A 26,545-nucleotide genomic window follows, 5' to 3' on the forward strand; every position below is an offset into this window, starting at 1 on the left:
AGAAGAGAAGAATGAGGGGGGATTTGATAGCTGCTTTCAACTACCTGAGAGGTGGTTCCAGAGAGGATGATTCTAGACTATTCTCAGTGGTAGAAGAGGACAGGACAAGGAGTAATGGTCTCAAGTTGCAGTGGGGGAGGTTTAGGTTGGATATTAGGAAAAACTCTTTCACTAGGAGGGTGGTGAAACACTGGAATGAGTTACCTAGGGAGGTGGTGGAATCTCCTTCCTTAGAAGTTTTTAAGGTCAGGCTTGACAAAGCCCTGGCTGGGATGATTTAATTGGGGATTGGTCCTGCTTTTGAGCAGGGGGTTGGACTAGATGACCTCCTGAGGTCCCTTCCAACCCTGATATTCTATGATTCTATGATGTCTATGTTTATTTTGTGACAGTTTGAGGTGGCCAGCCAAACTACCTTATCTCTGGAAGCCATTTTAGTCATGTGCCTTGTATTACATTAAATTAACTGTGAGTAATTAGTCCAGTTTATCCACATTGAGTGCCCAGGTTTTCAAATTTCATTCTCCGAGGCTGTCATCAGGACTCTTTCTTGGGGCAGTGTGTATTGCGCAGGACTCTCTGCTCAGTGTCCCCCTCTGGATCTCTCATTTTAAACCTGTGTTTGTTTTGTTTTTCATTCTCTGTCCCCTGTAATCAGTAAATACGGAGTTCTGTGCCCCTTCCTTGTCTGAGGGGCAGTCTTTTCATTGCTTTGGTGGGCTCCTCTCACCACCCCAGGACTGAAATTGGCTTGCACCTTTCACAAGCATTAAAAGTCTGATCCTGTAACAGGATCTGTGCAGGTGGCCAATGCAAAGCCCCACTAAAGTCAAAGGGGGCTCTACATAATGGCAGTAGTCTGACCAGACAAAGCTTATTCCAACATCCAGATCTAAACTTGTACATAAACACTTAAGGAAACTTTAGAACTACGGTAAGTTACCCCAGGTTCTGATATTGTAAGAGGGAGATTTTCAATGGGAGTTAGATGCCTACCTGCCATCTGTGCCTGGGATCATGTTTCCTTTAGTGACTATAACAAATAACTACAACTGATTTAGAACTTCTCAATCATAATGTAATTCCCATATTAATATCTTACACTGGCAGTTTTGGAGCAAAGCATTACCTACCTAAAATGCCCTGACTTATAACCAAAAGTGTATTGGGAATTGTTAGTGGCCGAGCTCAAAAATAAAGGATCCCTAATGATTCTGCATGGAGGACTGGAAAGGAGCAATCAAAGAGGTTATGAATTATTATATACAGATGTTGGAGGCTAAGAGAAAGTAGGAGGCACATTCTAACTGGATCTGGAAGAATAAAAGGGGTAACAGGACTCCTTTATTTGGCACTAAAGGTGTAGTTTGCACTGTACCAGAAACAAAAATAAAGACAGCCCCTCCCTCCAATGGCTTGCCATCTAAAAGTTAAACACACGGAAAATGGGACGGACTGAGAAGGAGGTAGCAGCATTTTGGATTTGTTGTTTTTTAACCATTTTTGGGGTTTTTTTGTTTTTTACAATGAAATCATTCTTGTGGGCCTTTCAAACCCTAACTGAAAAGGAGAAGGTGGTTTGATATATGGTAAAAGGAAGGTTGTTGACATGGGGAACACATCAGTGGGATACCTTGGAGGAAAGTACTATTGATGCTAAGGCCCTGACCCAGGTACATAGCTCTGAGCATGTGAGAAATCTTATTGACTCAGTGAGAGTTTTGCCTGATTAAAGACAACAGAGTTTGTCCCTTAAAAACACGTATTTATGTGTGTATGTCCATGAAGGAGAAGTAAACATTAAAATAGCTAAAACCCTCTCAAGCCTCCCAAGTACATTATTTTGATGACAAAAAACACCTTTCCTTCTGTGAAATCCAACAAGGTTCATAAGTAGGTTTGAAATTCCCCTAGAGCAAATATATTATCCCTAGAAGAGTGGCTAATTTCCCCCAGTTTTTTTTTGCCACTGAGGCTAAGCTGAGCTGTCTTTCCCTCTGTAATCTGGGGCAGCTGGCAGAGCCAACAGATCTGCCCCAGAGCACACAGAGGATTTTGCTGTTAATTCTGTCAAGGCTTCTCTTTCCCAATACCAAGTAAGCCCACCCAATCATAATCAAGTATGAGCTTGTCCAAAGCACTTAAAAGCCTGATTAAAAGCCCAGTGGCATCACTGAGTGCCTTTCCATTAACTTCAATGGGCTTTGAATTAGGTCCTAGGTCAGCCAAAAATTGAACATTCTGATTCACTCTAAGAGTAGTAATTTGTCAAAATATGCTAAGATCAGGGCCATTTAAGCCTAACTTTCTAAACAATACTTAGTTTATACTATAAAAAAATCATAATGGTATGAATTTGGACATTTCCTCTCTGTTTGCATACAGTATGCACTATTCTGATCTGAGAGACACGTGTGCACCTCCAACTGAAGTCACATGAAAAATATTCAGTAAGTACTAACATTAACACATAGCTATAGAATACGGATTGGCAGTGCCATGCCAGCATATTCCTACCATCATGTCTGAGTCCTGATTTAGGGCCTAATCCAATGCCCACTGAAGTCAATGGGAGTCCTCTTGAGGTAAGAGGGTAATTTAGCCCCTGGTCCAGCAAAGCACTTAAGCACACGAATAACTAAGAACTTAAGTAGTCCACTGAAGCCACACACATGCTTAAGTGCTGTGCTGAATCAGGGCCTTAGTCTCCATGGTGACTCTTCAGCCTTGGCCTCTCTTTTGACACAGCTAACAAGCTTGCCAATTAATGATAACTGCAGTAGAGATTTTGAACATGGACAGTTTTTCACTAGAAATTGGTCTGAGATCAAATTAATGTCACCTAACTGCAATCACTAGGTGGGGAATAACTTTTAGGTCCCATTGACTTGGGGTGAATTCAAAATGAGATTCTAGAGGTAAAAGTTGATCCATTACCAGTCTCCTAAACTATCCAGTGTCCCTATATCTTCTAACTTTTTATAATAACGTGGGGGTTTTTTTAACTGGTTTCTGTATCACTGTCTCTGGAAAATAGTCTCATTTAGAATTAAGTGTTGACACAATCCATAAATTATCTGCGTCTGTCATATTTACCTTGTACTGATATGCACTACCTATTCAGAGCTTGAAAACCATTTGTAATATTTAAACTGTCTCTCTCAAACTATGTGTCAATACAGCTTAATAGTTTCAACTATTAGGAATCATTTTGTTGCTGTATAAAAGAGTTACCTACACTTTTACTTATATGCCATGTAACTGTCTCAGATATAACTCACAGGATACAGGACATTGATGTAAGGCTAAGTCACATTACAAGTCACATGGACACAAATGCTCTTTGATCATCAGCAACTGTGGTTTTTCTTGTGGTGAATTCTCAGAGGTTTGGGGAGAGCAAGATGATCTAAAGTACTTTGCGTCTTTCCAAAGATAGGAAAATGGATTTTTAACTGCAGCACCACACATAGGTGGTTTGTTGTAGCTGTCGAGGTCAGGTGGGAACAAGTAGAACATTCACAAAAGCAAACTGTTCAGTAACATTTCAGAATACAGTATCACTGTACATGACAGTGTGTGTTTGCGTGTGTATTAAACCCTTGCATACATAGATGACACTAAGAGCTGTCTACATGCACTCATTTGGAAGGATATTTCTTCATTCTGATTTTTTTAAAAGCATCTTCCCATGTATGATAAAGAATTTTGCTGTGTTTCAATGAAACATTTTAAAAATTCCCTTTTTTTAAAAAAAAAACCCTCGTTCAAATTGTCACAGCTCGACAACCCTGTGAAATATTATTCTGCTACGGCTCACAAAGTGGACAAGAGTCACTCAGTCAGTCAATAATAAATTCAAAGGTGGAGACAAGGATGCAATTCTACAGGGCATATAAAATTTGCACCCTGTTATGAAGAAACCAGTTATAGTCCACCATTCCAGAATTTTATCTAAATCGCCACTAAAATTCACACTTTTTCCAAAGCTAAATCAACATCCTACCAATTTTTATTAAAAGATGCCCAACTTGAGTGGGGCAATTTACTGTTCAGATATCCCTGAATTGCTGATACACACATTAAGAGAAATCATACATGTCTACAACGAGAACAGACTTCTGAGATTATAAAATCAAAAAACGCAGATAAAGGAAATACCACACTTGTCTTGGATAATATAACCAAATATCATGCTGAAGTGGAGGAACAATTATCCTGTGGTGCATATGTCAAAATAACTAAAAATTTCTACAGCCTCTGTGTCCAAGAGGTTTATTTAAAACAGTTTATGATCAAGGATGGGAAAACCAGTTTAGCTGAAAGCTGGACCTGATCTGAATCTTCAATAAAAACATAAATAAAACCATACTATAATTCAAGATAGTGTCCTTAGCTTTTCTTTATTTTTTTTTAATTGCATACTTTTTAACAGTTTTTGCACATCTCTTAGAGGCCAGGCTTTGAAGTCACTTTGCAGCTGAAAATTTTGAGGGCTAATAACTGCCCGCTCAAATAATTGTGCCCACAGTTTAGGCCAAGTTAAAGGCACACTTAGGTACCTAACTGTCTAAATGACCTAAATTGAAAGTGAAAGTAATTAACAGCCCAAGACCCGGAGGCAGGTTGAAATGCAAGCTTTTCTCTTCTCACAGCCAGCGTCTTCATTCAGTCCCACACACAGACTAGAGTATACTTACAGCATAGCTGAACAGGTAAGATTAATGGTGAAAAGACTTCAGGATCCCATGGATTGGATTCATTTAAAGTGAATCCCCTGTAGACAGAGCTAATAGCAACACTGTAATCTTCATCAGAGTAGCTTGGTATTTCATGAAGATACCTAGGTTTCTCCTGATGGTTGCCTATGGATGGTTAGCTCAGCACTAAGTGGACACTCACGCCTTCAAACTAGGGGGACCATGCTAGGAAGATTAATCCAGCAGCTCCTTTCCCTCACACATCTTCTTCCAAAGAACTAAGGGTGCAGCAGCACCACTGCAGCATGTAGTGGGAGAGTTTCTTCTGGTGGCATAGTTAATCCACCTCCCCCAGAGGAGTTAGGTCAGTGTAACTGCATCGCTCAGGGGTGTGGATTTTTCAAACCGCTGAATGACATAGTTACAAATCTAGTGTAGACCTGGCCTATGAATGATATTTTTAAAGGGAAAAGTTACCCTTTTCTTCTCCATTACAAGGGGAAAAAACAGTAGGCAATGATCCCCCTGCAGAAAGAGCTCTGCATGGAGCCCCACTGAAGTCAAGGGGGCCCCATGTGAGTGTGGGGATCCACCTGCACAGAGCTCATGACCTAAAAGAGAAACTGGCCATTTATTTCCAGGTTGCTTTTTTTTTTTTTTGGCTAGTTTGGTATCACGAAAAACAAACAAACAGGGATTTATTTTTATTTTCACTTCCAAACACAATTTACTTTTGCCAAAACCAACTCAAAGTATGTGTGGTGAGTAATCTTAGCTTCACTCCTGGGGGAAATGAAAATTGAACAGGCACTGCTAGCAATGGGTCAGATTTAAGCCATAGTCTAACTTCAAGTATCAGAGGGGTAGCCGTGTTAGTCTGGATCTGTAAAAGCAGCAAAGAGTCCTGTGGCACCTTATAGACTAACAGACGTATTGGAGCATAAGCTTTCGTGGGTGAATACCCACTTCGTCAGATGCAACAAAGTAATACATTTGGTATTCACCCACGAAAGCTTAAGCTCCAAAACGTCTGTTAGTCTATAAGGTGCCACAGGACTCTTTGCCAGTCTAACTTCACTGACTTCAGAGGCAATTTAATAGGGAAGCATATTGGCCTAAGCATGGGAGGAGGGAGAAGGTACAGAAGAGAGCTAAGGCAATTTGCTCAGGGTTCACAACAGCAGCAGCAGTTGTTTCAGGATTTGACAAATAAAAGCACCAAACATAACCGTGCAGGTATTTGTCTTGAGCAAGCGAACTGAACCTTAACAATTAATGCACTGTGTGCGTACATTACATACATTTACCAGAGGAACCCATCACTCACCTGTAATCCGTTTTTACTCTTTGGGATGACAGGGCTTTCAGGCCAGCACTCCACACACAAAAATATTGGTGATGGACAATGATTCTTCAGTAAAGGAAAGAAAACAGAATTGCTTCTTATGGCGAATACAGCACATTAATTACAGTAACGATTTACACTGCATAAAATCAAGGGAGAGACCTGTTGGAATGCCTTTTCTCTCTTCAAGTCAAGAAACGCTTTAAGAGTCTCCATTAGCTATCCAGAGAGGAAAGGAATCACACTGATGTCATAGGCTTAAAAAAACTAATTGAATTTTCACTTGCCATAAAAAACAGAAGACAACAATTAAGGGCTGTACCCTCCACTGGTGTAAATCAGCAAAGCACCACTGAAGATCATAGAGCTATGTCAATTTGCATCAGCTGAGAAGCTGGTCCAGAGTGTGCAGAGACAGTAATTCAAGCAAACAATTCTGATTTCCAGGCAGCTTTCTATGCATTGTCATTTTGAAACCAGGCTACAGGACATTTCTTTGAATTAGCCTTGAAATCCTTCAATATTAAAGTATAGTATGTACCAGCCTAATTGGAAACAGTTTTGCCTCAACACTTCCTGCATTTATTCAAGGCCTTAGAGAAAGAGAGAGAGAGAGAGAGAGAGGTCCTGCTTTGAAGCCATGTGACATCTCAAGACAAATTTAAGCATCATTTTCTAAAGTGTATAATTGAAAACATACTTTAATACACACTGTGATTTCACTCTACCTGGAGATAAGTACACACCAAAATCTTGGATCTGAATACCCCCAAAGCTCGGAGCAGTTTTGATCCAGACCCAAACTTTACAAATTTTCCTCTCCCTGTATAATGAGCTGAATCAAGATCCCATATCCAAAATTCCTGAACTGACCTGAACCCATCTCTAATTCAAAGATATCAATGTCAGTATCAATTATCAATCCCCATACCATTTATCATTTACCAACCACCACCAAACAAGATCAGGACCCTGTACACGCACACAGTCCCTACCCCAAACAGCTTACAATTTAACTAGACAAAACAGGCAGAGGGCGTGGGATAAAGGAATTATTATTGCCATTTTCAGACGGTGAACCAAGGAAAAGAGATTAACTGTCAGATTCTCAAGTGCTCAGCATTCACAATTGGTAAAGTGAAGATTTTGTCACAGGTATTTTTTACTAAAAGTCAGGGACAGGACATGGGCAATAAACAATAAATCATGGAAGCCTGAGCTCTGCCTCTGGTGGGACTGACAGCTGAAGCCTGAGCAGGGCTGAAGCTGAAGTCGTTGTGAAGATCTGTTAAAGTCCCGGAATCCATACCGCCATGACCAAATCATTTCTTTAACAATTGGGGTCAGATTTTCAAAAAGTGCCCTGCAGCTCTCATTGAGACCTTAATGGTGTCTAAATGAGAACTTGGTCTCAACTGTTGGTGTTTTGAACATTTGCCTGTAAGTGATTTGCCCAAGATCACAAAGGAAATCTCTTGCAGAGCCAGAAATTGAATCCGCGTCTCCTGAGTTCTAGGCCAGTGCTTTAACCACAGGTCCGTACTTTCCTCTCCATATCAGCACAGTGTATTTCTTTGTAAAATTCCATCTAGTTAAATAGCACATAATGGGCTTTTTTCTTTATTCATAAATAATGGTAATATGACATTACGAGATTGTCACTTGTTATTCACAGGCAACACTTGTTCTCTTTCCCCACAACTACATACCAGATTGTCATCTGTGAATGTCACTGGAGCCACTGTATTTTAGAATCCTTTTACAGCAGTTTTCCGAGTGCAATTGTCCTTTATTTATCTTTTGAGGGTAGAAAAGGTTGATAATCTGAAGTTCCCATGTAGAATGAATTAAGTATCCCCTCTTTATACAGCCATCTAAAAAGCAGATAGATTAATGCACTGAGAGGCTTTTCGGGCCATCTGAGAGAGGGAGAGAGAGAGATATTTTCAGTCAAGATAATCATGATAATAGCAGGTGTTTGCATCATCTCCATAACAGCTGCTGCTACTCAGTGAAGGTTTGTCTGCCAGAGTAATATTTGAGTAGTGGCCACTGGACATCATCATGTGTCTGTGAACACTAATATACATGAAGAAAAATGGCATAAAATACCATACTGTGCCTTTTGATACTACATTTCTGATTTTACTTGGAGAAATACATAGAATTACCAATCATTTCAGCTTCTGAGGGTCATGGAGGAATGGCGTATATTGCTTCCATCTCATCCTATACATCAAGGGAATTATAGACTTGTGCTGTATCTGTATACACAAACACAAGACCTTGAATCTTGAGTGCTTGATGTCCAGAACTCCACTCACATTTGGGTTACTATTTTTATACTTTTCTCATCCTTGTAATTCCATTCTTTTCAAACACCATCCCTTCTAAATGACCTTTTGGATCAATTGCCCTTTGTTGTTCCATTTCTCCCTTGGCAAAATAATAATAATATTTAACAAACCTTCCAGAGCTAATCTTACCCTAATGGTCAAATCCAAACTCCAGACTCTTTGCTTCTTGGCAGAGTTCTTCGTTACTGCTACATCATCAACTTTACCTAAAGATCTGTTTTCCTCAGAAAGATCTTAATAGTTCTTAAATGACTTTCCTTTTTCTCAGTTTTATATCTATTTCACCTGTTATGCAGCTCAGAGAACTAGCACTAGAATTCACTTTCTTTTCCTATTTTATCACCTCAGAAATCAGGATTTTGTCCCAGCTCTTCCACAAACTTCCTACCTAAGTTTTGGCAAGTCAATTAAACTCTGGTCCTCTGGAAAATGGACCTGTGTGCATTTCCACAAGTGAAGGAGGCATTTTGGTGGGAAACCGGGGAGAAGTCTCTGGGCTTGTCTACATAGGGACCGCCAGGAAAGCTAATACAAGTTAACTAAAAGTATGAAATAGAAGTAGATCAGTTAAACTGCATTAAACCCCTCACACACTCATTCAGAAATAAAGTGGCCTTAATTCAGTGTAACTTAATTCACATTGCAAGTGTACTGACAAGCCCTCTATCACATCTTGCAACTGCTTGTCATTTTGGAAAAGCAGCTTTGACTCTTTTGGACATCAATAATGAAAATATTTTTGTCACCCTCTTTTCTCTCCTGTATCAGCTTAATTGACAAGAAATCCTGGCTTTTTTTAAAATAATCACTTTTTCTTAAACATTTTACTATTCCTGCCCTTAAACTGCCTCTTGCATACGCCTATGTTGAAATCTACCTTTGGTTCTAATGTTGTCATGTAATGTCATTTAACTGAGTAGATCAAAGAACAAAAACATAAGACATTTTGCAACAACTTCCAAAAAAGCCATTCTAAAAGTATTTTAATTTTTAAAAGTACTTAATGTAATCAAAATGTCAAAAGCATGATCCCTTTCCCAATGAAACTTAACCCTAAACATTTGAAAGCCTGAGGATCATTATATTGTTTCAGGTTTCAGAGTAGCAGCCGTGTTAGTCTGTATCCACAGAAACAAAAGGAGTACTTGTGGCACCTGAGAGACTAACCAATTTATTTGAGCATAAGCTTTTGTGAGTTACAGCTCACTTCATCGGATGCATTCAGTTACCTAGGGGCAAGGGTATAAAAATTAGCATTACAATGAAACTGTAGTTACAAAATTAGATACCCCCTCCCTATAGTAAATCGCGCATGCTTGCTGAACTCAGAGTGAAAATCTGCTCCTTCAGCCCTAAAAGCATAGGCCTCTTGCACTTGAGCTAGAAGAAGGTCTCTGTTGGCTTTCAGCACCAGAAAAACATACCTAGTCTCTCTTAACTGCAGCCAGCCCACAGAGGTCAACATGTTCCTGCATACATATAGACACCAATTCATCATTGCCCTGTAGCCATTTTACACCCGCTATGTCAGCACAATGGGGCTGCAGGAAAGGTGTAAGATTTCTTGGTCCGGAGGGCCAGCTCTGGGCCCCACCACGAAAAGTTCAGCTGCTGGTGGTGTTCCAGGGCAGTACATAGGAAGGAGGGGGAAATCTGAGGACAAGAGTGGGTAGAGGGAGCTATGTGCGGCTGCAAATCCTCAAAGGGGCCATTGACACATGGATATAAGTTAGAGCAGCCCTTAGGGCTGGAAATTTTAGTAACTACTCAGATTCCTACATTTGTAAAAAGAAAAGGAGTACTTGTGGCACCTTAGAGACTAACCAATTTATTAGAGCATAAGCTTTTGTGAGCTACAGCTCACTTCATCAGATGCATATCGTGGAAACTGCAGCAGACTTTATATATACACAGGAATATGTTCATATACACATATTCTCTGTGTATATATAAAGTCTGCTGCAGTTTCCACGATATGCATCTGATGAAGTGAGCTGTAGCTCACAAAAGCTTACGCTCTAATAAACTGGTTAGTCTCTAAGGTGCCACAAGTACTCCTTTTCTTTTTGCGAATACAGACTAACACGGCTGTTACTCTGAAACCTACATTTGTAAATACACTCCTATCAATCACTCTACAATTACTTCTTTTTTCAATTACAGGTGGCTTTTGAGTGTTCTAGAATTGTGCAGGGAAACTGCAAAAATGTAGCTTTTGTTTGTTGGTTGGTTGGTTGTTTTTTTTTACCTGCATCTGTGAATAAAGCACCATCTAAAAACAGAGATAGTGATTAAAATGGCTTAAATCTACTGTAAAATGTGATTTAATTAGCATAATTTAAAAAAAAAATCTTGTCACCTTCCTCTTCCTAACAGCAATGCCTGAAATTGTGCACATCACCCACTATTTAAACATCATGTAAAGCACCCTACTGTATGCCAAGCACAGACAGCCAAATAGATCTTACTGGATGGAAATTACTTTCAGCTTTGTAATATTCAATGATATATTGTTAAGTGACTTCAGTCTGTTTACGGTATGAAAGGGAAAAAAAACATTCAGCGAACTAGAAAAAGTTCCAATGTTTGAGAAAAGATGAGAAGTCATTTCATGGTTTTATAGCTTTTGAACTTTCACATATTTTGGATTTTTCTAATACTTGTGTGGATTAAAGAGCTCCACATCTAAGTGGCTGGGGCACTTCACATTTTTCTGGATCAGGTTTAATGCTTTCAAAGTTGTCGCCTTCTTCACTTTGTATGAATGTACTCTAGATTCGCGGTCTTTTTCCTTTATAGTTGTGTGTTTTCTAGTGTGCTTTTTTTTTTTTTTTTTTTTTACATCAACCCTCCCAAATGCCTGGGTTTCTGGATCACAAAAATGAGAAATTTCACACATCAGTACATTTTGGGTTGTTTTGGTGTGGGTTTTCCCATGCTTTTCTTCCCATTTTAATCCCTGAAACATAAAAAATAAAATGGCAGAAAAAAATTAAAATGGAAGAGGTCCATACTTTTTTCACCTTCATGTGCTATGTCAAACTGGGCTCTTGAAATAAAAAGAGAAGAACCATTTACATCAGTGTAACATTCATGATTTTAAAGCTGCAGCTATCTCTTTTTCATCTCTTTAGAGACTATTTCAAAGCAGAGGTTCTGGGAACCAGAGAAAGAAGAAAAAACTCTCTGATGTCCATATTAAAATGCTGCATGCTCCAACCCATTGGCAGGGGATTAAGGTATGAAGAGTGGTTCCTTTCATCCTTATGAATTTCAATGCTCAAAAAATGTATATATATTGTTATGCTGAAAAGTGCTAAAGGTTGCCATGGAAGGGATGGGGGTGTCTTTCCAGTAGAGACAGGGAAGTGTTAGTACCATTATACAAGGCACTGGTGAGACCTCACCTGGAATACTGTGTGCAGCTCTGGTCTCCCATGTTTAAGAAGGATGAATTCAAACTGGAACAGGTACAGAGAAGGGCTACTAGGATGATCCGAGGAATGGAAAACCTGTCTTATGAAGGGAGACTCAAAGAGCTTGGCTTGTTTAGCCTAACCAAAAGAAGGCTGAGTGGACACAGGATTGCTCTCTATGAATATATCAGAGGGATAAATACAAGGGAGGGAGAGGAATTATTTAAGTTAAGTGCCAATGAGGACACAAGAACAAATGGATATAAACTGGCCATCAACAAGGCTCAAAATCAGGTGAAGGTTTCTAATCATCAGAGGAGTGATTTCTGGAACAGCCTTCCAAGGGGAGCAGTGGGGGCAAAAAACCTAACTAGCTTCAAGACTGAGCTTGGTAAGTTTATGGAGGGGATGGTATGATGGGACTGTCTACAATGGCATGTGGCCCATCAGTGACTGCCGGTATCAAATATCCCCAGTGGCTGGGGACGAGACACTAGATGGGGAAGGCTCTGAGTTACTACTGAGAATTCTTTTCTAGGTATCTGCCTGGTGGGTCTTGCCCACATGCTCAGGGTATAACTGTTCACCATATTTGGGGTCAGGAAGGACTTTTCCCCTAGGTCAGATTGGCAGAGACCCCGGGGGAGGGGGAAGTGGGGGTTCGCCTTCCTCGGCAGCATGGGGCCTGGGTCACTTGCAGGTTTAAACTGGTGTAAATGGTGAATTCTCTGTAACTAGAAGTCTGTAAACCATGATTTGAGGATTTTAGTAACTCAGCCAGCCAGAGGTTAGGGGTCTATTACAGGAGTGGGGTAGTTAGGTTCTGTGGCCTGCCATGTGCAGGAGCTCAGACTAGATGATCACGATGGCCCCTGCTCACCTTAAAGTCTATGAGTCTTGGATCCAGAGGCAATCAGAGACTTCATTAAAGCAAATGGGTATGCCAACTACTCTATTTTAGGTTCAAAAGAATGAGCAATCAAGCCCTTTTTATATAGTAAAAACTTTTGCAGACAATAAGGATGACCACCCAAGGACCAAACCGCATGGCCAGGGCACAGCTAAAGCCTGGCTGATTAATAGGGGTTTACTGGTTGCAAACACAAGGGCTCTGATATTAGTTTCAGGCTGTAGGTATGCTGGAGGAAGAAAGGCAGCAGCGGAAGTTGTAAGCATGACCCTGAAAAGAATCAGAGAGAGCTTCTTGGGCACTGAGCTCACTGAAGGGACAGACTTGGGGATTTCTAAATAAGGAAACTGCCTGCTGTATGTTTCTACTGTGTTCAGGGAAACAGAACTTTGAATAAACAAAATCACAGCAAAAATATACCTGGACTTGTATCACCAACTTTTCATCCAAATGGAAACAACCTTACAAGTTCCTGAATTTTGGCCAACTGCTCAGGTCAAAGGGGCAACAATATAATGCAGTCCAATAAAGTAAGTTAAGCTTGTGGACATCCCCTTACAAACAAAAACAGAATTAAAATTTGAAAAAGTTATTTTGCTAAGAGAAATATTTCCCTTCTTTACAGTAATAAATATTTCAGTAGTCTTCCATTTGCAGCATGATCAATCTTTTTTTTATCTACCCTAAACAATCATTGAAAACAAAACAAATTCATCAGTCATAGACTGCAATGACTTTTTTCAGCAATAAATCAGTCCTCCTTGCAGAAGTGTCTAAAGATGTTTCTTCTCCCCATAAGCTTCTGGGATTTGCCAGCATCTTTAAAGAAAACACAAAACAGTGTGGAGATATGCCAGCATTATGTCATAAATGTTTTCAAGAAAATACCATATGATCAGCACTCTGATCTCCTCTTTCCAGCCTACAAAGATGAGTAACTTCAGTTCTATTCTAAAATTCAGGGTCTTCACTAAACGTACTCAATTTAAAAACATTGAAATAAAAGACAGAAAAATACATACTGAGTTCTCATTGCATCCATCATAAAAATACATGAGCGTTTTGGGCTCCAGCTGAATCATCAAGGGCAAAATAAAATCCATAAAACTCTGTTACTATGAGAGATTTTTCTTTTTCTTAAAAAAGACGGCTGGTGTTCTTGATTTTTTTTCTTCTATCTAATGTGATTTGCAGGCTTGCAAGCAAGTTACTGTTTCAATGCTACAGTATAACCAAGTTTATTGGTCTCTATCATTATGTAGCACTGGAGTATGGTGAAAATTTTATTGCAGCTTTCCTGCCTTCAATTTCTCCAGGCTGTTTTACAATTCGTGTCTCTCTGGTATAAAAGACCATCAAGAAATATGAGATAACAGACACTGTTGCTCCAAACCCAGAGCCTGATTCTGGATTCCTTCCATACCCAAAACTCCCGCCAGGCAGAGGTGCTGGAACAATTTTGTAGTGGGGGTGAGAGACGGCCATTGAACCAAACTGTAAACCCTGTATATAATGGAAACCACTTCAAGCCAAGGGGTGCAGCAGTTTCAGCACCTATGTCCACTGAAGTCAATGCGAGTTTCGTTGAGCAAAGAATGCAGGATTGGATAGCCTGTCAATTGTTACGACTTATGAATTGACAGCACTTGTAATTTTGGACAGTTCTTTTTAAGAGTTCTCTAAATCTGTAGTGAAAACTGGAGTCTAGACAAATTATTAGAATAGTTCAGGTTTCAGAGTAGCAGCCGTGTTAGTCTGTATCCGCAAAAAGAAAAGGAGTACTTGTGGCACCTTAGAGACTAACCAATTTATTTGAGCATAAGCTTTCGTGAGCTACAGCTCACTTCATTGGATGCATTCAGTGGAAAATACAGTGGGGAGATATATACATAGAGAACATGAAACAATGGGTGTTACCATACACACTGTAACCAGAGTGATCACTTAAGATGAGCTATTACCAGCAGGAGAGCGGGGGGGCGGGGAGGAAGTTTTGTAGTGATAATCAAAGTGGGCCATTTCCAGCAAGTTGACAAGAATGTCTGAGGAACAGCAGGGGGGCGGGGAGGGGGAAGAGGGGGAATAAACATGGGGAAATAGTTTTACTTTGTGTAATGACCCATCCACTCCCAGTCTCTATTCAAGCCTCAGTTAATTGTATCCAGTTTGCAAATTAATTCCAATTCAGCAGTCTCAGTTCAGTAAGTACAAATATAACTTACACTATATAACACTGCACTATTACTGCAGTGTTAATTGCAAATTATTAATTTTAGCTTTTCATGAAGAAAATACAAACAGTGAGTTGGCTCCATATCTGACTACCTCCCTGCACTACTTCTTATTATACTGCAGGAAGAATATCTGTTCTATGAAACCACATGTGATCTGGCTGCTTGGTCTCCTTGGTCTGCCATAAACTGGCCTACAGGAAATCAGATTTCTGTCATAAAACAAGAGAAGAAAAATAGTTTGGAAGGTAATGCTTAATTTACATGTCTTCAATTCCTTTTTCATTTTAGGCTAATCTGTCATCCAATGGAGAACTGCAACTACAAAGATAAGAATCAAACTATCTGAATTCTATATTAAAATATATATATTATGCCACTGAACATAGTGGTAATAGAGAGTCTAATGCAAAGGCTACGAAATCTGTAAAGACAAGTGTGTTACTCCATGTTTTACTAATAAAAATGCTTGATGGAAATTATACCAACTGACTGTGAAAGTAAGTGGAAGGCATAATGATGCAGTTTCTACTTCTCTAAGGAGAGGAATGATCCACAGAACTCTTAATGGAATTCAGCAGCAGATATCACACAGCACTACAAGGAAGGAGACATAATCTTGTCAAATGTTAAAACAAATTGAAACAGTCCTTAGTGCAATGGCTAATCTATATATGTAAACAAGTCATATAAAAGAAGTGGAGGCCCCATGTGTAAATAACTATGTTTGAGATTTAAAAGAGAATGAAAAGAATAACATGGAAATTGTAGTATTATTGTATATATATCGTTGCTATTTTGAACATATTCCATTGAGCAATAAAGGGGTATGTGTTACATATGTAAACATGAATACAGCTCGGAGATACAGCAACATCTGCATTATAAAAGGTAAAAACAACATCTGCATTATAAAAGAATCTGATTAAGATTCACTAAACATTTGTTTAAAAAATTTCCCAGAAAACAAGCTCCCATCACAATGCGCCCCGCACACCTCCCCCCACATCATGACTGAGCCTCTGAGCCCTGATGAAATACCACCACCCCCTCCTCCTCTAAAAAGCACAGTTATTTCAAATACCTATACTTTGAAGTATTTGAAACACCATGACCTTGGAATGGGCTGTAATTATTATTTCTGGAGAAAAACAAGCACTAGGAGTCAAAATACAAAGAAAAATATGTGGCAAACCGACAGAGAAAGTTGTACTGCACCATGACTTAAAACTTGCATGAACAACTTTGTTGTAGACAGTCAGAGATACCAAAACAGGGATGAAATATAGAAGCCCACTACAATGCCTAACGTTTTCTTATTGTGTATGGCTTCTTTATACCTAGGAGAACACTGCTGTGTGTGACAGCAGCAATCTTATTCTCAAAAGTTCTACAGTCTATTTCAGAGGAGACATTGTACTTACATGGAGACTTTACTTGTGTTCTTTCTTGTTGCTGTTTTAGTTTATTTAAAATAAAAGACATTTTAGGTTGAAAGTATATGGCTGCCCTTTGGTATGGAAAAACAAAGTGGAGAGCATCATCACATTCCTTACGCATTCAGTACTGAGGTAAAATTTCCCCCCATTCTTTCCTACAGTCATGAGCACACTCTGGTACACAGTTCATTAATTTAGTGCTGCCAGCTAATTTTCAGAGCAATACTGATGGAAGCTGTCACAGATCCTGGCAAATGCCCCCTCCTGGCCACTCACCAGGACCACTGTGAGGGGAATCCAAGACACTATGTTTTCGATCTCTGGTATATTTTAGCCCCTGGAGCCAAACAGAGCCCAGCCACTGCCTGGATCCTGGGGTCTCCAGGCACACTCTCATGGCACCCACTGTCCAGCGGCATAGCCCTTCTGAGCACACCGGTGACCCCTCAAACTCTCTTGCACTTAAACACACCTCTCCCCCAGAATTCCATCAAAAAGGTGTGATGCTTCTAGTTACAGTTTAACTCTCTCAGATGCATGCAGCAATTATGAAGCAGTTAACACACAGTCACACACTTCGCCCCTAGTCTAACCTTTAGGCTCTTTTATACTTACTCATGCAAAGCACAGGAGAGTACAGATCATACAAGACAAACTACACATATATCCCTTCCTCCATTTCCTCTCCACTCCAGGGAATTCTTGGATGGGGTCAGAATCCCTTGGGAATCACCTGGGCTTAAGAAAGTGGGCAGGGCCCCCACTCCATGAGGCTGCTACATCCTGGTGACCTTGCTCTTTCCTGTTCATTGCTTTCTCTTCCTGTCTGGCTCCCTTTGCTTCTGTGTGGCTTGCTAATTATTCCTGTGTTCTTTCTTTTGGGTAACTTCTCGCTGCTCCTTCTTTCTGCCTCTCTTCAGAGGAGAGAGCTAAACTGGTTTTCTAAGGATGCAGCTCACCCACTGTTTGCATCTCAATTCTGTCATTGAATTTGTGTTTGTGTTTGGACCTGAATTGTGTCGTTGAATCCCCCATTGCATCTGTCTGGTGGATACCTGCTACAGAACCAGTCAGCAGCGATTGATCCACATACATGTAAGCACTCATGAGACAGTAATATTTCATAATACAACTTCACAACAGCAACCAGAATTCATAATTTTTACTAATATAGCCCCCAGTTCATAGAAGATTAGGGTTGGAAGAGAGACCCTTCAGGAGGTCATCTAGTCCAATCCCTTGCTCAAAGTAGAACCAACACCAACTAAATCATCCCAGCCAAGGCTTTGTCAAGCCGGGCCTTAAAAAGCTCTAAGGATGGAGATTCCACCACCTCCCTAGGTAACCCGTTCCAGTGCTTCACCACCCTCCTAGTGAAATAGCGTTTCACTTCCCTCGATCTGCTGGCAATGCCCCTACTAGTACAGCCCAATATGCCATTGGCCTTCTTGGCAACAAGGGCACACTGTTAACTCATATCCAGTGTCTCATCCACTGTAATCCCCAGGTCCTTTTCTGCAGAACTGCTGCTTAGCCAGTCGGTCCCCAGCCTGTAGCGGTGCATGGGATTCTTCCGTCCTAAGAGCAGGACTCTCATCACAGAGGCTTATGTAGGGCCAACACATTATTGGAGTGAGGATACAGAAAAGGGTGAATCCAAAGGTAGAGGAAAACAAAAGGGATGAAAATCCTGACTCCACTCAAATTCATGGCAAAACTTCCATTGATTTCAATACGGCTAGGATTTCTGCCAAGGACCCCATCTAGATACATTTTGGAATGGATGAGGCTTAATGGAAGGGGGCATGAAAAATAATATTTAAAACCTGTCTTTTTAACTTAAAGAGCATATTCTGTAGTATTAATACTCTACATTATGCCTCTAATTCTTGAAAACAGAATGTGTGACCGTGTGAGTTGCTTTGAAGGCCTATCTGCCTATGTCTTTACACACACTCTTCTTTATCTCTAGTGTAAAACACTAGTATATTTGTATTGTCATGAGACCTAGGTGACAGGATTTCAGTTGTGACTTTGCCACTCATGAGAATTATTCAAGTTTTATGTGAAGACATATTTTAATTTAAAATAAAAGTATTTTCTGGAGCCATGAATTGCAACCTTCTCCTGACATAGATTGTCATTATACATCACATACTGCACATGCATGCTATGTGTGGTATTATTTTGTATGTATATATACATACACCTACATATAAGCATGTATCAATAATGTGGAAGCAGGAATAGATTTTCGTGCCCCATTGGTTTGGCAGATTTTTAGAGTATTACAGTATTCCCGTAAGAAGGGAAATTTTGCCTATATCCAAATTTTTCTAGAGGGCATATTTTTGAATTTGTAAACTACTCAATACACCTTGTAGTGCAATAAAAGAAATATGCCAGTTGCTACTCTTGAATTATAATATAATTCCTTGCACTTCTGGTTTGAACTCAGAACCTAAATACATCTGCAGAGGGAGTGTCGATCTTGGTATCCTGGCAGGATGGTGAAGGCTAAAGAGGGTGGTTCACTCCTCACAGCTCTATTCTCTTGATGGCAAGAAAGTGCAGACTGGTATTGCCATATTTTTATGCTATATCATATGGCCATTTTCAGGAAACTGGAAGGTTGTGTGGTTACAGTACAAAATGTCTGACAAATCCATAGCCACCCAAGACTTCACTATTAACAGTATACCAAACAACATGGACACTTTTAGGACTTCACAGTTTCAAGTGAAGATAGGACCAAAATCATAGGCCACTTTTGTTAAAGGTGAATCATCTTTAGTTGCAGTAATGCTAAGGTTTAGGGCACACTCTTCAGCAAATCTGAGGATAGCAGGCAGTATACTAGAATTGTCACTGCAGACAAGCGACATTTAACTAACAAGCAGACGCTGCTGCAGCAACAGGAGTCTCAAAGGAGGTCATTGGAAGGAAGTCAGGAAAGATTGCCATAAACACGTTTTTAAAGGAATGCAGAGAATTTACAATATTTTTAATGTAGAGGTTTCTTTCAAAGTCTTCCAGGATATGTTGCTTTTTTGGGAGGTTTAGTAAAAGCATTTTTCTTGCTCTTTGGGGTTAATTAAGCCTATGTTTCTGCCACTTATAGTTTCCACCAACATCAAGACAAGAATGTGGGTAAACAGGTTTATTACATGAATCTTCCTTTGTCCCTCTTCCACCAAGTACAGGTTGTCAGTTCATTATGCCTTTGAACTTAAGGTATACCAAAGGAAACCAGATTGGATATTTCTTTTTTTTGGAGTCACTTTAAAAAGAATTTTAGAAAAGTAACCTATTGTCAAATATAATTTATGGGGCATTGCATTTTTCTGTGCATCTAATAAGCCATTTAATGGTTTATTAAACCAACTAACTTTGTAGTTTGTGATAAGAAAACATTCTCTCTCTTGGGATGAGACATGTTCTGCACTGAAATTCCAATCATCAAGGAATATGTAGACTTGTTTGTACAATGCTTGATTGGGAAAGCTTCCATATTATTTATTCCTTTCCTTTAGAATCCTCCCTCCTATCTTTTGCATCCAGTGCTGTGCAAGAATTTCAGGACACCTAAAGTTCACTCTTCCTAGAAGAAAGGTTGCAAGTCATATTTCCCTCTCTTGTACACACACACCTTATTGCACATTCATCTTTATTGGCTGATGTTTCTGTGGACTAGACAGCTTATTTCTAGGGGCTGTTAAAAGCCCTTTGAAAGAGATTCCAAATCATAATTAACGACTAGGTTGTGGCTGGCTTATGAAGAGGCACGCTGTGAGGAGGGCAAAACCAGGCTTCTCCTCCACCAGAAGCTAGCCACAATCCCAGTTCCTTCCTTTCCCTAGCACAGAGGTTACCCACCTGCTAGCCTCGAGCACAAGCCACCCTAAAAGGGTGTGTCTACACTGCATCGGAGAGCAAGCCTCCTAGCCTGGATCCACAACTCAGACCAGGGGGCTTAAAACAGCTGGACAGACATTGCAGCTCTCAAGCCGAGGGGAAGGCTGAGAGCCCGAGCTCCAGCCCAAGTCACAATGTCAAAGCAACAGCTACACAGCTATTTTTAGCATGCTAGCGTGCACCCCATGAGCACAATTCTGTGAACCCGAGCTGGAAAGGCTCCCAAATGCATACCCAAAGGGACAGGAAGGGGTCAAGCATGGCCTCGGCCCAACACTCTTCTGCATCATCAGCAGAGCAGGTAAACCAAAGAGGTAGCAATAGATACACCCTCTTACAAGAATATATCCCCTTACAAGATATAGGAGCGGGCATATACTCCCTGAAGATGTGGGAGCTCTGTGAGGCATGTCATTTGAGCTGATACAGTTAGAGACGTTAGAGAGATATTTGCAGATGCAAGTCTGAACCAGGAAGAGATCAGAGTGTAGAGGTAGTTTTGTGAGTTGTCAGTATAGAGAGGGTAGTTGAAGCCATGAGATCAGTTAAGACCACCGAGGGATTTCATGCAGAAGAAGTGGCAGCCAAAGACGGAGCTAAGAGGACACCAGATCAGAAGAAAAGTAGGAATGAGGTTGAGAGCCAGAGAGTGGGAAGGATACCTCAAGCATCCAATGCTGAGTTTATCTTTGAGGAGTCAGCCAGTTGCATCAGATAGTGTCAGTTTTCCTTAAAAACCACTGCCAACGCCTTGGACTGAGGAAGAGGTAAGGAGGTGGTCTGTGTTTAAGGAGAGAGTCAAAGGTGGAGAAGAGATGGCAGAAATTTAAATCTGTATGAGAGTAGTGATTAGAAGACTTAAGGGCTTTTTTGGGAGGGGTGGGGGGTCACTAAGACATAAGAATATAAGTCTCCGTTTTCCATTGCTTCATCTTCATACCTGTCCAAGAATCTGTGGGGGGTGAGGTAGAGGGGCCAGAAAACTTTGTATTCACTGGGAATTCTGGGTGTCTGGAGAATTGTGAACACGGTTTACATCACTCGAAAAAGCATTTAAAAGAAATTTTAAATGAAAAGTTTCAAACACAAATCAACTTGCCTTTCATCATACAGTCACACTCTTATATTACCAATCAATATTTTTGTCTCTTTCCCACATTCCACCTCTTCCCTCTATTTCAAGAAGTTATAATTCTTTGCTTGTGACATCATAACGTGTGTTCATGAAAATTAATTTAAAATTGCAAGCACAAAATTTTAACTTCTGTGAATGGAGAAGGATAACAGAGGAAAATTGTGATATAAACACAGATCTCCTATACTTAATGATAACAAAGAAAATATTCACAATTACATCAAGGAAGTCTTGATTGACTGTTTTTATTTGCCTCCTGAAGGGAGGTTAGAATTCTGTTAAAAAACAATAAAAACCGCACTGATTTAAGGGGATGGGTATAAAAAAAGAGCTACTGAGGAAGTCCAGTTCCAAACTGAACACAGAAAGCTATTTGGAAATCCAGAAGAGGTTATCTTATCAAACCGATCACAGGCCAGCTATAACTATCTACTGTACATGCAGCACAGATATGTCTTCAGTATGCAAATAGTTTTCCAGATAAACACTACACACAACACTGTCCTCTGTAGAAAATCTTGGGTTTGTCTGTGCATATGAGAGACAGAGACTGGGGAGAAGAATTTCACCCAGGAACATAAACAGATTAATTTTGTGAAGCAAGGATAGCTAAAAAGAGTCAAGAATAATGTTATGCAATAAAAGCTGGTATATATTTCCCTTTCCAAACTGGGAATCCTACATAGCTTCTTTTAAACAAGCCAGTTGTTTGGACAGAACAAAATTTATATATGTGTTTTGTTCTCTTCTAAAGGGGACAGAGTTCAAATATACAGTACATGAAAGATGCATGCCTCAAAACAGTGCAGTGCACAGGAGAGAGAGAATATAACCCCTAATCTGTTACCTGTTCCAAGCAGTCTAAGAACTTAAATATCTTACCCTTTGCAGCATCATTTTAAAGATTAAAACAGTAAATGATTATCAACATTTCATAACTCTTTTGCCTTCCTCTGCAAAAAATAGGTCAAAGAATAAATGGCAACAAACTGTCTTTGCTCCTTTTTCTGCATTTGAGAGAGAAAAATGAGAGAGATAAATCTGCATAATACTGAACCGAATCTCTTTAATTCCAGTCAGCTTTTATCATTCAATCACCGAGTCTGTATGTGGAAAAATTCATGCTAATTCCCCCTAGCAACAGCCTCGGCCTATCAGGACACTCCATGCACCATGAAGCTGCCAGCCAGCAAGAATAACTCTAAGTAGGTCAGGCCTGTATTTCTAAAAATGCCACGGTCTAGTAACCCCACTGTCCCGTCTGTCTGCCCTGCTCCATAATAACCTCAATTGCCTGGTGACACAATGACATACTACCCTGCTAGAGCGCAATCAAATCATGCTGCATTATTCTGCTGCAAGCATCGCTGCTGGATGAAGGACCCTTCGAGGGGCAGCATTAATCAGGGAGCCATTCATGTCCACTAGCACTTCACTCTGGAGATGGGTCCTGCATTAATGACCAGCTGTTTGAACTAACACAAACAAAATAATGTCTTCCACCCTGTTGGGCGCACAGAATACACTATTCTGATCAGGCAGGTTATGCTCATTGACTAAGTCTAAGATGTAAATTAAACAGGCTCAGACAATGCTAGCTTTTGTAACCTTCTATTAATTAAATTAAGTATATTTAAATTATATTACATGCATTTCAAAGAGCTATTGGTTTAATATACAGTCATCTCCTCCTACAAATTTGTGTTCACAGTAAAAAAAAAAATCTGTGTTTGCATAATACAAACTATCTATCTTGGTGTATTAAGGAGCTAAATAAACATCGCTGAACTGAAACTGACTTCAGCTGGGAATATGGAAACAAACCAGGCTTGTAGCAATTGTGCAGCATGAACACAAACAGAAATGCAAACTGAATGTTGTAAGGTGTATGGATAAAAGCCATGTAAACATTTTACAGCAACAATGTGGAAAAAGGCCAATCAGAGCAGATTAAGTACCCCCCACAATCTCACTGTTTAAATGTTGCTGAATGGCCAGCATAGACCTAAAATAACTGCAGAGTACAGAAAGATCCTAGCATGGCTTGATCTTGTCCCTTTAAAAACAAGCATTCCTGGTACTCTGCAGTATTGATGGTTTTCTGCTTGGCTCCAAGATGATGTACTGAGCCTCACAAAATCTTTTTTCTTTTTTTGCACTCTTAAACAGAGGAGTCAATGTAAACCACATCAGACCACAATAAGTCTTCTCTGGGGTGGTATTTTAATATCAAACATGTAATGCCAAAACAGAATTTCAGCATGCCTTCTTTATGTTTTTTTACTCCCTTTCTTTTAAGCACCTCCGTGCATCTCTTGGTTTTTTCCTTTGTAGCATGCTTCAGTGTCATACAGCTGCTTGTACTAGATGGGAGTCCTTAAAGATATTTTCAGGGATAGTTCATCTGCATTTTTTAAAGGATTCACGCTTTTACTTAGTGAACACATGCCCTCTGACAAGTTCCTAATTTAGCCTTCAATTATGCAGAATTCAGTAAGTCTTATATATGTAATCCATCCATATTTGATTTATGAACACAGCAGATTCATTAATCCATTTGCTCTTGTTTGAACCAGGCTTGATAACTAGGTTATGACTATCTTCCTTACTTTGTGGCACACATCACAGTTATTCTTGGAGAGATACAGTCACTGACGTAACCCTGAGCAGCTAATTACAAGCTGCTGACATTTTGCTTGTCTCTGCAGCTTTGAAGCTATAAGTTAAAGTCTCTCTTCCTCCTCCCTGTTTTGTTTTAAAGTGGCTGGGTTGGAAACACAGCATTTGAGAAAGGTACATGAGAGGTGCAACTCCTTAGCTGAGCTCAATGTATTTTCCAAAACTATTTTTCCTTTAAACAGATAACTATAGTTTGGAAGTAATAAGACTCCTCCGCCCACAACACCGGAATGTTATCCAACAGCTGGCTAAATATAATCCAACACACAGGGCTGCCTTTGTAGACCTGGTAACAAATAGTGGAAGGCCCAGACAGGCGTCTTGCAGGATAGCTCACCATGACTATTGGGAAATTCCCTCATACAAATTTTAAAATGACTTTATGGGTTTTGGATTTGTGTTTAAAAAAACCCCAAACTCTCACAGTAGGTGGTGGCTGAAAATCATACCAAGTCCCCACTAGTTGAGTGCAGCATTTATTTCCCTTAACTTCATTTTGCACATTACATGGATATGGCCAACCTGAGCTGTCTACTAGTTTTCACCATACTAACTATGTCTGTATTATGATAAGTCCATCTGTTCTAAAAACACAGTCTTCCAAAGGCATGTCCAAAAATGAAAAGTATCAGTGTCCATTTCAGAATGATGCACTGCCAGTTGTGAGCATTGCCTCTTTTAACCGGACCAAGAATCTTTTTTTAATTATAGGCTGATTTTGAAATTTAAAAAAAGTAGTAAATATAATGCTGAATCCATCTCAGTTGAGCATTTAGCCATCTGAAGACTGTGGTAGCCAGCTGGTCTAGCAGTCATCTGGGATAAATTTATTTTGATTAGATTGATCACATTTCTATTTACAGTATAGAATTTTTCACCATACTAAATACAGCTGTGTTTATAAAGATTTTAAGATGAAGAAAACAAAACCCACACAGTTCCTCTCAGCACAGTACAGAAGATTCAGTGCTTCAAGGTGTTAAATCAAAAGAAGCTGCTTTCACATTTCTTAAAAGAATTCTGCATACGTCTGTTTTCACAAAGCAACCTTCTGATTCAGGAAATGGGTGTAGAGCTGTAGCTGAAAACATAAGCTGCAATCAAATCTGATCTAGCAAACTCACAAACTTCCTGTGTAAATTGGTCAGAAATGCCTTTTTTCATGTCTACACATGGACACACAAGAGATACACATACATATATAAATATATACTGCATGATGGCCGTTTTCCCTGGGGATGTCAGCACAGTCACCTAGCCCATCAGTTCCCTCCCTGACAGCGTCGGGAGTGTTCAGACTACAATTTACAGTCCCTCCGTCCATACATTGTTTGGTAAATTATGCAACCCTCTCTAGAATAAGAATGCACAGAATCAGACAAACAGAATACAGTGTTTCTTCTTCCTTTTCATTTGCTCTCTCGCTCTCTTCCTCCCACAGCTTTGCCTTTACAGGCGGACATATCAGATACCTTATTCATCCATCTCCAGCACAGTGCTGAGGTGAAACACTACTGCATCACTGTGGCTTTTCCCATGTTAATCCTTTCGAGCAGCAGAGGCTGGATTCGTGCTGCTGATGCCCTTGTCGTGTGCTGGATTATTTTGCGTAATATTTCTTTAAACTTTCTCCCACCTCACTTTGGATTAACGTCCCCACCCTTCCAAAAAAAACCCCAAAACACCCCATCCCACATCACAACCCTTCTCTTCCAGCACCAACAGAAAAAAAATGTGGCCAGCGTTCCATCGCTGCTCTTCCTTAGCAGTGTGCAGATGAGTGATTCCTGACTCAGACATGCCAGGGTGAAGCACAGGCAGCCAAACCGCAGCAGCCCCGGCAGCAGCAACAGAAACAGCAGAAGCCGCCCAGGTAAATGGGGGGAAAAAGCAGGATATGCTGAGAGCGGTGCCGCGTCGTAGCTGTGAGAGAAGACGACGTTGCTTCTTCCAAACAGCGCAGCTCGAAGCCTGCAGGAACGGAGGAGCGGGAAGACCCAAAATGAAAAATAAAAGCCAAAGAGTTAAGAATTAATAAAACAATTATAAATATAATAATAAATTGATTCAACTTTATTTCTGGGCTTTTGCGGGGGCTCTTTTCCACCCCCCCAAAGTCTCTTGTGTTGCTGAATGTTACTGTCCAGGAGTGCCGAGTCACAAAGGCTCACTCTCCAAAGCGCAGGGAGTCCAGCATCACATGAGAAACCACATGATACACCAGAATTGGATGCTGATGTGGTCAACTATTTCAGTGAACAACAACAACAAAAATACGCGGAACGAGGCATGCCCCTCTCTAGCAGCTAGAATTTCCTTGTTTAATAATCACCAAAAAAATTAAATATCTTTCGCTATATAAACTCCTGATACTTCAAGAGCTAAGAGGATGCTGTTCCACAGACACTAGCTGGATGG

At 40.1% G+C, this 26,545-nt stretch overlaps 1 protein-coding gene across 13 annotated transcripts in view; it reads right to left on the reverse strand.

Moving 5' to 3' along the window:
* LOC144930211 (uncharacterized) overlaps positions 1 to 26,545 on the reverse strand; it is a 778,762-nt gene that overhangs the window by 426,728 nt on the left and 325,489 nt on the right. For 12 of the 13 annotated variants that reach the window (XR_013635332.1, XR_013635334.1, XR_013635331.1 and 9 more), the window contains 3 exons: positions 22,331 to 26,098; positions 7,755 to 7,964; positions 6,028 to 6,111 (listed from right to left, as the gene is read on the reverse strand). Coding sequence is in view for 1 of the 13 variants with exons in the window: in XM_078851599.1 (XP_078707725.1) it covers positions 25,600 to 25,608 (9 nt within the window). In the remaining 12 variants the exon portion in view is untranslated. The remainder of the gene's footprint in view (positions 1 to 6,027; positions 6,112 to 7,754; positions 7,965 to 22,330; positions 26,099 to 26,545) is intronic. The other variant, XM_078851599.1, reaches the window with a different exon arrangement.

The sequence above is a fragment of the Lepidochelys kempii genome, chromosome 2 (genome assembly GCF_965140285.1).
Source record: "Lepidochelys kempii isolate rLepKem1 chromosome 2, rLepKem1.hap1, whole genome shotgun sequence".
In the NCBI taxonomy this organism is placed as follows: domain Eukaryota; kingdom Metazoa; phylum Chordata; order Testudines; family Cheloniidae; genus Lepidochelys; species Lepidochelys kempii.